This window comes from Salarias fasciatus, chromosome 19, assembly GCF_902148845.1.
Source record: "Salarias fasciatus chromosome 19, fSalaFa1.1, whole genome shotgun sequence".
NCBI classification, from domain to species: Eukaryota; Metazoa; Chordata; class Actinopteri; order Blenniiformes; family Blenniidae; genus Salarias; species Salarias fasciatus.
The window spans coordinates 2,420,677-2,433,930 of NC_043763.1; the positions used below are offsets into that span (position 1 = coordinate 2,420,677).

The 13,254-nt window shown below is 51.1% G+C and overlaps 1 protein-coding gene across 1 annotated transcript; it reads left to right on the top strand.

Moving 5' to 3' along the window:
- Positions 1-269: 269 nt before the first annotated feature.
- On the top strand, positions 270-8,874 carry pkdccb (protein kinase domain containing, cytoplasmic b). Its single transcript, XM_030116884.1, has 7 exons — positions 270-1,048; positions 1,676-1,810; positions 3,265-3,536; positions 3,677-3,756; positions 3,949-4,056; positions 6,615-6,791; positions 7,445-8,874. The coding sequence occupies exons 1-7, from the start codon at positions 476-478 to the stop codon at positions 7,549-7,551; spliced, it is 1,452 nt and encodes a 483-aa protein (XP_029972744.1). The 5' UTR covers positions 270-475; the 3' UTR covers positions 7,552-8,874.
- Positions 8,875-13,254: the final 4,380 nt, after the last annotated feature.

The following is a 13,254-nucleotide window of genomic DNA, read 5'->3' on the forward strand; positions in this document are numbered from 1 at the left end:
GAATTATAAATATTTTTACACTCTAAATGTTTTAATCTGGATTATTTAAGTCAAGATGAATAAATAATAAAATGATCTAAAAAAGAAAAGTTAAATTAAACTTTATTGTAACTCAGTGACAGTTTTAATATTTTTCACTCTCCGGTTGAACCGCTTCTCCTGGACGTGGAGCACGTCTTCATATCCAAGACACTTTCACCACAATAACAAATCAGGAAGTTTGACTTTTTCCTTGTCGCCTCACGAGGGCTGCAGAAACGCGCTCCCGCACGCGCACCGCGCGCCGGCATGAGGCCGGGCTCTCCTGCGAAGTTGTCCGGCGGGTGTAAAGTTACGAGCGGCCAGGACACACCTCCAGAGGGAGTTCCCGGGAGGACCGTTCCTCCTGCAGGAAAACCAGAAGCGCTCCCAGTCGGAGCGAGCCTCGAACCCGGAGCCCCGCGGCTGTGCGTCCCCGCCGTGCCACCGCAGGAACATGCCCGGAATGGGCAGCCCTTTGCGCGCGGCTGCGCTCCTGGCTCTCGTGGTGCTCTCCGTCCTGCTGGCCCTGCTGGTCGGCAGCGTGCGGCAGTTCGGAGCCTCGGTCGCGCACTTTCCCGACGCGACGGCGCGCGGAGCCGAGGAGGAGCTGGCGGCGCTCCGCCGCGCGCTCACGTCCCAGCTCCGGCAGAGGCGAGGGGAGATCCTCCCGCTGCTGGTACCTGGCGGAGAGGGGGAGGAGGAGGACGGGGAGGGAGAGGACCCCGGCCTGTGGAGGGAGATCCGCCTCGGCTCCAGGAGGGCGCAGCTGGGGGAGATGGGCTGCGACGCGCTGGTGGACATGCGGGCGCTGGAGGTGCTCGGATCCGGATACACCAAGCTGGTGGTGAAGGTGAACCTGGCCGGAGGGCAGCCCGTGGCGCTCAAGCTGGTCAACGAGCAGGGCATCGACATGGGGAAGTGTGTGGAGGACTTTAAAGACCCGCGGGGCTGCCGGGAGCTGGTGTCCTACAAGCTGAAGAAGGAGATGGTCCTGCTGCAGAGGCTCAAGCATCCCAACGTCATCCAGGTGACTTTACTTCCTCTAAACACCGGATTCAGTCACTCCCTGCTTTGCTGATCACTGAGGGAAAGTCCAGAGCTGTGGACGGCTGCTGGAGGAACTGCTGGATATTATTAAGATTTTCCATAATCCCTGAGCCGCGGCTCCTTTTTCCCTTTGTCTCACACAGTGAAGTGGACGAAAGCTTTAATTTGGTCTGCAGGGCCTTCCCTTGTAATTAAATTAAAGGCAGTGACCCCGGCCTGACCCGCGGGTCCGGCTTGGCAGCAGCAGACAAAGCGCCTCTGTCCTCCCTCCCGTCTGGAACCCTCCCGGCTCTTTCACTCCAACCATTTGAGCCCAATTTAGGCTGAAGCGACGGGCTTGACTTTCAGATCCAGCAGCGGTGTCACGTTTAAATCGATCAATTCCACCGGTGTGCAGAATAAAACCCCCGCTGGCCGCGGAGAGCGCGGCTGGCAGGACACCGTGTCCTCTCCGTCCTCCCCGTCCTCCCCATGAAGACTTTCACTGCTGCTTTTTCTATTCCTGCTCCGCCGGATTAAAAAGTCACAGTGGCATCATGTTCTTTTTTTACTGGCGAAACTTTCCCCTCTTTCCTGTGACTAACCACAGTAATTTTCCACTTTACAGCTGAAGGGTCACTGTGCAGGAGGAGGAGGAGGAGGAGGAGGAGGAGGAGGAGAGGGAGTCACAGTCATCCTGGAGCAGGGGAATCCTCTCCAGATGCTCCAGCTGCTGCAGACCCCCTGGGAGGACCGCTTCAGGGTGAGTCTGGACCCCCGAGGCCTCGGGGTGTTTGATCAGGCCGGCTGGAGAATGGAGATGGTCCTGGAGTTAATCCACTGGGAATGCCATCACACACACACCCTCACACACTCACACACACACACACCCGTCACAGGTATGCTCACTGTGGGAGTCAACAGGCTGCATTCACACTCCACTGATCCAAATATGTGTGTTTTTGCGCATGAGTGTGTCTGAAAGGCCTTCAGGAGGGAGCAGGGGGGGGCGGGCGGTCTGCCTGAACACACACACGACCTGACGCTCTGCGAGCATCCCCTCATTCTGCTGCATCACCCCGATAGCCGCCCCCCCCCCCCCCGTACGGCGCCGGCCGGCCCCCTGCAGCCGCGCTGCGCCTGCGCCGCTGCAGCGACCCCGGCTCGGCCGGGTGTTTGGTTTCAGCGGCGGTCCGGAGGCCCGGAGGCCGGCTGCATTACCTAACGCTGCAGCTATGCTCGCAGGGTGACAGCAGCATTTCATGCTCTGTCAGCGCGTGGCTAATGCCTTTATTTTGCCTTTGGTAGCCTGCTTATTTTCTCTTTCTCGTTTTATTACGGGGTTTAAAGAGCACTATAAAAGCGCTCTCAGGAAATGGCTTGCAAATGTGGTGTGTGGAGAAGCCGGTGCCTCTGCCGGGTCGAGGGTTTTTATACGCAGACGATTTTAGCTTCGTAATGAAGCTTAATCACTTTGACGAAGGTGTCACTTTGACAGGAGAAAGCTGTGTTTTACTCTGTTTTTGGTGGTGGGGGGTCTTGATGATATATTTGAGACAGAAATGTGAAATTAACTCTACAGCTGGTAGTGAGGAGTAGATTTTCTCTTTCCGTTGGAGCAGATCTCAGCCCTCCAGGAGGTTTCATCTCAAAAACCAGGATCAGTTTTTCCTCATTGTAAAAGTCATTATTGTAGTTTTTCAAATAGAACATGCAGGCCCAGTTTAAATATCGGTCTGTAAAACTCAACGGAAGTTAAATCCTCTTTTGAAAGATGTGCCTGGTGCCTCCAACTGTCCACATCTGGAGGCTCTTCGGTGTTAGGAGTGTTAGGAGTGACCGTTGAGGCCTTTCTGTGTGGAATTTGCATGTTCTCCCTGGCTTTCTATACATGAGTGTGTGTGTCCTGTAAAAAAAAAAAAAACACTGTTCGTTGGGGGAAAACAGGAAGTATGAACAGGAAATTAGTAATTATGAGCAGTTGTTGGAGGGTTAAACGCTCATGTTTTATTATGGGATTGTTTTTCCTGGCAGTCCTGCAGATTAGCTGAAATCTCTCTTTAATCTTCCTCTGAGTAAAAAACTAACTTCATCTAGATTAATTTGATCAGACCCCCCTGTGGTTTCTGGCAGCCCTGAATCAAGGTCCCAGACCCCGGAGTGTGAAGCATTGGTGTGACGGGTGTGTGTGTGTGTGTGTGTGTGTGTGACCTGCAGGTGTGTCTGGACCTGGCCCGGCTCCTCCACTTCCTGTCCCGGTCCCCGCTGGGCTCCGTGGCCCTGCTGGACTTCCAGCCGCGGCAGTTCGTCACCGTGTCCGGCTCGCTGAAGCTGACCGACCTGGACGACGCCAGCGCGGCCGAGACGGCCTGCCGGACGCACGCCGACTGCACGCTGCGCTTCCCCCACCGGAACTTCAGCGTGGCGTGCTCGGACCGGGGCGTGTGCGACGGGCTCAACGAGAAGAGGAACATCTACAACGCCTACAGGTGAGGGAGGGGCGCGTGATGGATGTGTGACGGATGAAAAGTCGTCTTTCCCTTGTAAAGGTTTTTGATTTTTGACAGCTTTACGGCGCCGGTTTGCTTTAACCTGTCATGTTCCGTCTCTCCTCTCCGCCCGGCCTCAGGTATTTCTTCACCTACCTGCTGCCGCACCAGGCCCCGGCCGGCCTCACACACCTGGTAGACCACATCATGAACTCCACAGGTGAGTCGTGCGATGACATGCCTCCCTCCGAGCGCCGCGTTTAATGAGCCCGACAAGACGCTTCTTGACGTGTAACACGGCGGCGAAAACAAGCGCAGATCACACGGATTAGATTAAGGAGGCAAAACAAGCAAACACCCACTCAAACCACTGTGTGTGTGTGTGTGTGTGTGTGTGTGTGTGTGTGTTCAGGAGAGCTGAAAGCCGACATCAATCAGACTCTGGAGGCCTTTGAACACATCCTGCTCCTCTACAAGTCCGGCCTCCACCTGGAGAACCTGCCTCCGTCAGTCATCCGAGGTAGGAGCTTCTCTTCTCCTCTTCTCTTGTCGAGGTTGTTCGACCTTCTCATCGGTGTTTTGCTCGTTACAGACACACTCATCAAAAGAGCTTTGCTAACAGTGCTCTTTCTCTTGCCACTGGTTTATCTTTACCTCCGCCTGATTGGCCGGCTCTGTTCCTGCGGATCCAGACTGCATTGAAACCCGATCTATCTCAGTGGAGTCTGTCTTTTGCGACATGTTGATACTGCGTTCCCCCCCTCCCCCGCTCGCCGCTCCTCCCAGCAGTATGAAATATTAATCGGCGCGCCGGGCTGCGTTCCTGCGGCCGGGCCTCCCGGCCCCGCATGCTGGACTGTTTATGTAGCAGCTCTCTGTGAATTCAATCACAGACGAGGGGAAAGAGAGTTTCAGCTCTGCGAGGAGTGTGTGTGTGTGTGTGTGTGTGTGTGTGTTTACACTCAGAAATACGCCTGTGCGTCGAGCCTCTGTGTTGTTTCGTTGTCCTCACTCGGTTCTGGGGTTGGATCTGCTGCCGGGCGTCCTGTAACTGGTCGAACTGCTCGCTCTCTTCAGAGAGTCTGATGAAACATGTCGGGTCCTGTGAGTTTATTCAGCTCCGCTCTCTCCGACTCCTTCACACTTTCAGACGTTGCACGGATGAACGGAGGAGACTGACGTTCACTTTTAAAGCATTCAGATTTAGATCCTAGCAGCGTGAAAATCCTGTGTGGAAGCCGCTCGTCTGACACTGGAAAATTTAAAAAATAAGCGTGGATTGTATCCAAATGTTTTATTCCTATTTCTTGTTTCAGTGCCACCAGATCAGTTATTAATATTAAGTTATTTGAGCCTATTTTCAGTTTGGATTGTTACTCTTTCTTTTAATTGTTCGAATTTTTACTGAACTTCCTGTTTAAATTAAAGGTGGCATCTCCAAATGCATTAAAATAATAACAAATCCAAAATACCAATAAAGTGTAAGTTATGGGGAATGAATTGCAGGTTTTTAAATATATTTTTAATTAAAAAGTGTGTACATACACACACACACACACACACACACACACACACACACACACACACACACAAATATATATATATATATATATATTTTTTTTTTAATAGTTTTTTTTGTATGTCTTTGCCCAACTTCTGAAATCTGCATGTTTACATGTCAGTTTCCTTCATGAAATATTTACATGAAAATAGGATTAATGTTGTCCATTAAAATCACAGGGAAAAAAATAGTACAAGTGTGCTGAATATGAACACCAAATGTGACGTTCGAAGCATGTGTGCGTGCATGCGTGCGTGCGTGCGTGTGTGCGTGCGTGTGTGCGTGCGTCGGTTCCCGTCTTAATGTGAACTTGCTGACGGATGGAGACTCATGGCGAGCGTTGGAGCTGCGGCCTCTGAGCGTGAAGCGGCGGTCCGTGTGCGAGCGGGCTTCAGACCGGCGTTCTGCAGGCATCCAGATGAAGAGAGGGTCTGTTCCTCCAGACAGACCTGATGCTCAAAAGTCTTTGTCCGAGGTCGTCCTCCTCTCGCTTCCCCATCAGGCCCCACGCCTCCCCACACACTCCCTCTCCCTGTTCCTCCGCTCAGACCCAGGAGGCAGATCCCCGTGTCTTTTCCTCCTAACAACACACACACACACACACACACACACACACACACACACACACACACACACACACACACACACACACACACACACACACACACACACACACACACACACACACACACACACTGCCTGCTGCCCTCTCGGAGCCGTCAGTAACAGCGAACCTCCTCCTCCATGTGCGCTCGCTTACAGACCAGGCTTTTGTCCATTTCTGGAGGATGTCTGCAATGTGTGTGTGTGTGTGTGCGTGCGTGCTTTTCTCTCATGGCTCCCGCTAATGTGTAGCAGATGATTTAGAGCCAGATCCACAAGACGTCTGGCCCGGAGAATTATAATGATGAATGTGCTGCAAATGTTTGGAAGGAGGAAGGTGAAGAGAAGGAATTTCTGCAGCGTGGCGCAACAGTTTGGACGAGAGGCGCTCCAGCCGCCGTCGGAGGGAGTTTCAGCCGTATTTAAGGGCCGAAATGGACCCAGAGCGCTGTGGTTTTAACATAAATAACACTTTTGTCACTCAATTAGAGAGTTTAGGAAGAAAAATGAGACAAAAAATGTTCATTACTTTCTCCTTTGTTATAAATTCTTTCCTTTTTAATGGAAAAATCCAAACATGTTTGAGGAAAGCGCTTCCAAAAATGGTGTTTTATTGGTTTGTTTACTGGTTTTGTACTGAAGAAATGAGGATGACCCAGAATAAGTTCAGAAATGAACAATTTGGGTCAGAAAATGTCAACATTTATCTGAATCTGATGTATGTTTTTATCTTGTGAAGATTAATCTGATAATAAGGACAGTTTTTCAATGTGCTTTTTGGTGCAAATTGACTGACCTGAACAAAAAGCAGCATTATGTACGTATTTTCTTGTGAATTCCATCCATGTTTCCTCGTCTGTTGCATCGGCTCAGTCTCCCAGTCTCTGACGCGTCTCGTCCTCTCTCCTGGTCAGACTACACGCCGGTGCGGGGGATGTCCACCTCGGGGGACGTGGAGTACCGCTGCTGGCCGTCCTACAGCCAGCGGGGCTGCGTGCTGTCCGTGCACAGCGCCCGAGAGGCGGCGCACATCTGCAACTCGCACTCGCAGTGCGGCAGCTTCACGCTGAGCGGGCGCAAGACGTGGACGGGTGAGACGGTTTTTAATTAAATACAAGAGCAGACGGGGAAAAGCAGGCTTTTATGAAGACCTGAGTCTCTTTTCAATCACACCTCAGTGTAAAAGTAATGAATTAGAACCGGTTGGAGCCTATTTAACCTTTTTCAGTTGTAGTTTAGATGGATGAAAAAACAAACACAAATAAACAATTAGAATTATATAAATGGTATTAAATTGTACATGTTATATATTAAATTTAATTATTTTATGCCTTTAACACAAAATTACTCTGATACTTAGTTATCGTGGCTTATAAAGTGAAAATTTGAAGAAAACATAAATAACCATAATTACTAAAGAATGTAATGTGTTTCTAAATTCCTAAATCAGTACTATGGTAAAGTAAACTTTGAGTTTTTAAATCTTCCCAGTGTCTTTTCTGTGAGTGAAACTCCTTCACTGATATTTCCGGTGCATCCAGTGTAGAAATGAAGACGTGGATCAGTGAACCCGTCCTGCCTCATGCCCCATGAGCAGACCGGCTTCCTAAACACTCTCCGCTCTGCTCCTGCATCTGATCAGGCTGTTCTGCAGTCGCTGTTTTCTGTGCTGTTGTTGTGTAAATGCGGTCTGGAGCGCCCCCCCCCCCGAGCCGCTGCTTACCGCCGTCTGCCTGTCTTCCAGGACGCCTCCTGGCCTCGTTCCGCAGCAGCTTCGCCCACCTGGTGCCCGACGGCACGTCGGACGTGTACGTGAAGAAGAGCAAGGCGGCGGAAGCTTCCGGAGCGTGACGGAGCGTCAGCCGCCCCCCCCGGGCGGGGGATGAGGAGGGGGCTGCTGACGGCGGTTTGATCTGCCTGCTCCGCCTGCTCCTCTCTGAAGGGATTTCCCTTCAGGTGCCGTTCAGGGGGACGGCCTTGTGTCTCTGCCTCGCCTTTATTTGCCATGTGCGTTGGCTTTCCTTGCGAGGCCCCGGTCCCGTCGACAGATTGTTAAACCAAAGAGGAAATAAGAAGAGCCGCCGCCGCCGCCGCCCGAGGACGAGGAGAGAAAACAAGCTCTTCTCCAAACACGCTTTGATGTCGATGCGCTGAGGTCGAGGCTGTTTTCTCAGCTTAGCTGTGCTGCGGTACGAGACCTAACAACCATTTACACACCAGCAGCGACTGAAGCCATTCCAGAGCAAACTGCTCCACACACTTCTGTAAACTTACTCCCAGAGTTCAGTCCGTAAATATTCACGTGATTGGCTGAAACCTGATTGTTCTTACATGTTCCATGTTCGTGCGTTGCGATTTACGTGCACCTTGTGGGTGAAACTTTTTATTTTTCAATGAAAAATGATTCACTTCAGTGTTTTCTTACTTCACTTTGTTGTAACTGTACAGATTGACTATTTGTACTTGTATAAATGTTTCTACTTTTCACCGCCGTGCTCATTTGCATTTTACTGTCTGAAGAGTGACTGCGGCTAACAGCCTGTTTATTTCTCATTAGCACCTCTGTGTGTGTGTTTCAGCGGGGGGAGGGAGAATGCCGACGGGCTATGTGTGTTTAAGTGTTTTATCTCCTCGCATGTCCCCCACATCTGTAATCTGCGGCCCGTCTGATTGGCCGCTGAAGGCCGCGGCGCTCGGCGGAGTTTGCACAATGCCAGAGGAATGCATTGACATTCACAGTCATGCTGGGCTCATCATGAGTCTTAATTAATACATGGAAATCAGCTCACCGGCTGGCCCTGTCCCACTGTGTGGGGGTGGAGGAGGGGGTGGAGGAGGGGACGCTACTGTAAGACAAAGGCGGACGTCGGGACAACCGGAGACCAACCTGTGGTTTGCACACGAATGAGACGCCATCTGTGCCTGCAGAGGAACCCGGAGGGCAGGGCTGCAGGGCGGCATGCTGGGGGATTTCAATGACTCTGCTCCATTCAGGGACTCTGCTTCCAGAGGTCTGGACCGGCCTGGACCGGCCTGGACCGGCATGCCTACCAATGAGTGTGGTTACATGATGTTTTTAGTTCGGAATTGGTTTATTATGCATTAAGCAAATTAGAATTATATTCATAAGCATTGTGTTTATATGGGAAAAACAAAGGTTTAAATCCTCTCTCACGCTGGGGTCTGTGAAGCGTTCTGATTGGTCAGGGCGGCCGTGACGTCCTGACGTCTCCCGGAAGTAAACTGAGCTTTTCTCGTCTTTCTTTCTCGATTAACTTTGACGCCGCAGCTTTGGAAATGTCCTCGTTGTTAAGCACCCGTCAATCCGCTCGTTTCATTATATCCAATTCTTCTAAAACTGCTGCTAAATAAATCGTCTTCACACGAGTCCAAACGTGGGCCGCCATCTTGGAGAATTGCTTCATCACGACGGAGCATGCGCAGAACGAGCAGAACGAGCAGAACGAAGTCGCCTCTAATTAGCATATAATTCTGCTTCCAAAGGAGAATAAACCCGCTGGTCTATTCGGATTTAAAATTCATTCTGAATAAAGTTTTCAGGCGTTTGCATGATCATAAAAAGTATGACTGTGTAAAAGTGTAATAAAAAGTCCCATGTAAACACACGGAATGAGACTTGACCTGAGGGTCCTCCCTCCCTCCCTCATGTTGGCCCCTTGTTGTCTGGACAAAGCCGGATGATTAGAGTCTTGATGATACAGATAAGGTCTGTGTTTGGATTAGATCAGACCAACCTGGTGACTCAGCCAGACTGACTAGAAGTACGGGTTAAATACCAGAGGGATAAACTACGTATGAACCTGGCAGTGCCGGCCACAGTGAGTCAAAGTTCCAGTCCCAGCCTCTGTGTAAATATGAGGTTAGCTTATCTTAAACGCCGAGCCAGGCTGGAATATAAACAGATCTGCAATGCAGATTGGAGCTGGAGGGGCTTTTCGGTGTAGCTTCTGGTTCGTGTCCGCAGTCTTCAGCACTGGGAGTGAGCAAGGAAACAAAACACTCTACCGAAATAAGTTGAAAACACGGACTAAATGTGTTTTGGTCCTGCTTTCAGACGCAGGTTCATGTTTAGATATCTGTTCTCCGCGGCTGTTTCGAGCGACTTGCAGAGCACGAAGACGCCCCTTCAGCTCCTCTGAAATGCAAGAGGAGAATTTCACGCCACATGTGGCATCACTTCTCCCCCTCTCGCTGACGGTATCCACTCAAACGGCGCTGCTGGAGGTGGTGCAGGTCAGAGTTCAGCAGCCGAGTCTCCGACATCTGGAGCACGGCGCTGACAAACGGCTGACTCAGTCGCGTCGTCCCAGGGTTTGATTTCCAGGAGGTCTTGGCGTTGATAATGCGAGGGACAATCCCTGCGCTCCCTGCCAGAGATGAGCTGTAATTTATTGGCACCAGCAGCTGCGGTTCGTCGGCTGGGAGGAGAAAATGGCTGCCGCTCGCTGGCGTTTGCTTTGGCAGCGCGTCTGATGGAGCTAATGGATGTTCTGGCTTCACGTGTTGTTTTATGTTCAGATGCCTCAGGAAGGCAGAACGCTGAAGGGCTCATTCGGTGATCCGCCGCCTTTCTTCTGGCTGGAGGTGAATCAGCGCTGCGGTTCTTCTCTGTTCTCGAAGAATTCCCTTTCTTCCCCCGACTTCAGCGGCTTTGCTTTTTTTTTTTAACGTGTGTGTCGGTTTGAAGCTTGAGCTGCTCAAAGCTTTTTCCCCCCGTCTTTGTTTTGTTATGAAAGTCATTTTTTGTTTAGGGATGTTTTGCTACTCGCTCTGCGGCGAGAGACTGAAAACATGGGTTTCCTGTCCGTGTGCTCATGTGTGGTACACTGTTCCTCTGTGTTTTAACCGTGTAATTGACAAGTTGGTCTTTTGGAAAGGCTGAGGGAGGAGGCGGGGGAGGAGAGCGATTGTTTTTTTTTTTGCTGGGCTCCAAACCCCTCCGTTTCTGTTTTTGTAAGTTTCCAGTTTCAGCCGACTTGTTTCCGTCAGGTTTTATTCATGACCTCCATCTGGAAATAATATGAGTTCATGAACACAAGCCATCAGCAATTTGAGGGAAGAACTGTGTGTGCATATATATGTGTGTGTGTGTGTGTGTGTGTGTGTGTGTGTGTGTGTGTGTGTGTGTGTGGAGGAAGGGGGACGTCGGGGCTTCATCTGCAGGATTCAGGTTTTACTGATGTAGAGCGGTGACATGCAGCCATGAGCACCAAAACCTCCACCATCCGCTCTTAAAACCCTGCTGCTGTACGTTTGCGGTCTCGCTAAAGTCTTTGAATCAAATGCAAAAGTTGGTCATGAAACGCTGGAAACCACAGCTGCTGGGAGAAATGACGTGTCAGACAGCTCTTTGGCAGAGCGGCTGACCTTGGCTCGGGCTAAAAATATGCATTAAGTTAGTGAAAGCCTGCATAGCTGCACGGGAAAGAAGATCTGGCTGCAGCGCTGGCCTTGGAGCGGAGAGAGAGAGCAGATACTCACTGGACTCCCAGCTCACAGAAACACCTCTGTGTGTGTGTGTGTGTGTGTGTGTGCGTGTATGTGTGTGTGCGTGCCGTCTTGGCTGCTGCACACAGGAGGCCGGCCGGTCACACCTGAGCGCCTGTGAAGAGCAGCCAGGCGTTTAGCCGGCCCGTCCCGAGCACAGAGGTGTCTCAGTCCGCCGCCGTCTCCAACTGTTGAACCAACCATCCGTCTGTCTGCCTGCGGGAGATACAATCTCCTCTGCAGCCATAATGGCTTCAGCAGGCCCTGAAGGAGAGCGAGCGCGTCGTAGGTGTGTGTGTGAGGAGAGGTTTTCATTTCGGCTCGTCTGCATGGGGGTGTGTGTGTGTGTGTGTGAGGCGGGATCATGTTTTAAAAGCCCTGAAGTTAACCCCAGTCAAAAGGTTGGTGCCTGCCGCCGAAGCCACAGAGGCTCCCTGAGAGGCGGAGCGGCCCGGCCGGGGATCCAGTGACGCCTCCGAGGGCCGGCTGCTCAGTCTCACAGCAGACGGCGCTTCTGGAGCTGGAAGGGGAAGAAGAAGAAGAAGAAGGAAAAAAAGCTTTTGTGGGAGGCCTGTTGAGCCGAAGTCTGAAAAAGCTTGGAGACTGAAGCGCCGGTTATGAGATCTGCACATGTGCTGCTCTCTGCCCGCCTCCCTCCACATCACAGCAGCCGTCTGGGTCACTTTTCCTTTTGAAGCTCCCGTCTCTCCCCCCGCCGCCCCCCCTCCTGCTCACCAGCCCATCCATCATACAGAGTCTGTGGAAGCTCCGCTCACCGCCGGCCTCCCCCCACTCCTCCTCCTCCTCCTCCTCCTCCTCCTCCTCCTCCTCCTCTGCTGCCACTAGAACGCTCCTCCAGGCCTCAAACCTCCTCGGCTTCACTGTTAATCTGCTCCCTCGCCGCTGATGTGACGCTGCTCCACTTCACATCGAGCTCCACCCCTCCATCAGACCCCTCCACCGCCTCCACTCCGCTGCAGCTCCACCTTTCTTCTCTCAACCGCTGTAAAAGCATCTGGAGTTTCCCCCATCGCTTAACTGGCTGCGACCCGAGGGCAGTGTGTGTGTGTGTGTGTGTGTGTGTGTGTGTGTGTGTGTGTGTGTGTGTGTGTGTGTGTGTGCCTTTTGTTGCGTGCTCTGGAATCCCCTCCGTCACACCTCGACTGTTTCTCGGCGGGTGGGGGGGAACTCGCTGCCCCCGGCCGGAGGGAGACTTCCTTCTCTACGGTTAATCTTCCACCACAAACACTCCACTGACCCCACCGATTACCGGGATTATCCGCAAATTAAGCCAGTGACTGCTTTCATGCTTTCAGGACTTTTAATTGGGATACAAACATGTTTTCCACACAGAAAAACCTCGCTGGAATGAATACACACACACGCTAACAACACACACAATATCAAATCTTAAAGTAGAGGAAAGCAGCTTGTCATCGACATAAAAAGAAATTAGCATTTTATTTCACATTATCACTAATTTTGTGATTTATTGATCTTTCTCTACATAAGTGTGCTTTAGCTACGAATCCCAACCTGTACTAAATCCGTGGGGCAGTGGGAAAGCTGTTTGGCGCTGGAATAAAACAAAAACTGTAACGAACAATAGTCTATGTTGATGTGATTTTAGTGTACTTCCTCTCGTCGGTGTGTTAAAGTGCGGCCTGTGTGTGTGAGCAGGTTGTTAAACCTGAGGAAAGCTGTGAAGTGCAGCTTTATGCCACAAGTCCTCAATTAGGGTTCTGCCCACAGCCATAAAACAGTTAGCGGAATCATTCAGACGCTGTTAGAATTAACACTATTAAGACTTCATTAGGGCCGGCATACAGTACTGCTGCTGCTACTGGAGGGTCATTAACACAGAGCCATTAAAGGAGTCTGGAGGCGCCGCCGGCCCTCCTAATTCATCCATCAGCTCAGAACTAATGCGTTTTATTCATGTTCACAATGCAGGATGTTTCAGGACGGTCAGGTCAGGAAGTGTCAGGTTTCACCATTAAGCTCTTCTGAAATGAGAAGATGTCATCAAGACTCTTAAAATGACGT

Coding starts and splice junctions, on each gene's coding strand:
- pkdccb (XM_030116884.1), top strand. CDS start 476: ATGCCCGGAATGGGCAGCCCTTTGCGCGCGGCTGCGCTCCTGGCTCTC. Junction 1,049..1,675: donor AGCATCCCAACGTCATCCAG/GTGACTTTACTT, acceptor TCCACTTTACAG/CTGAAGGGTCACTGTGCAGG. Junction 1,811..3,264: donor CCTGGGAGGACCGCTTCAGG/GTGAGTCTGGAC, acceptor TGTGACCTGCAG/GTGTGTCTGGACCTGGCCCG.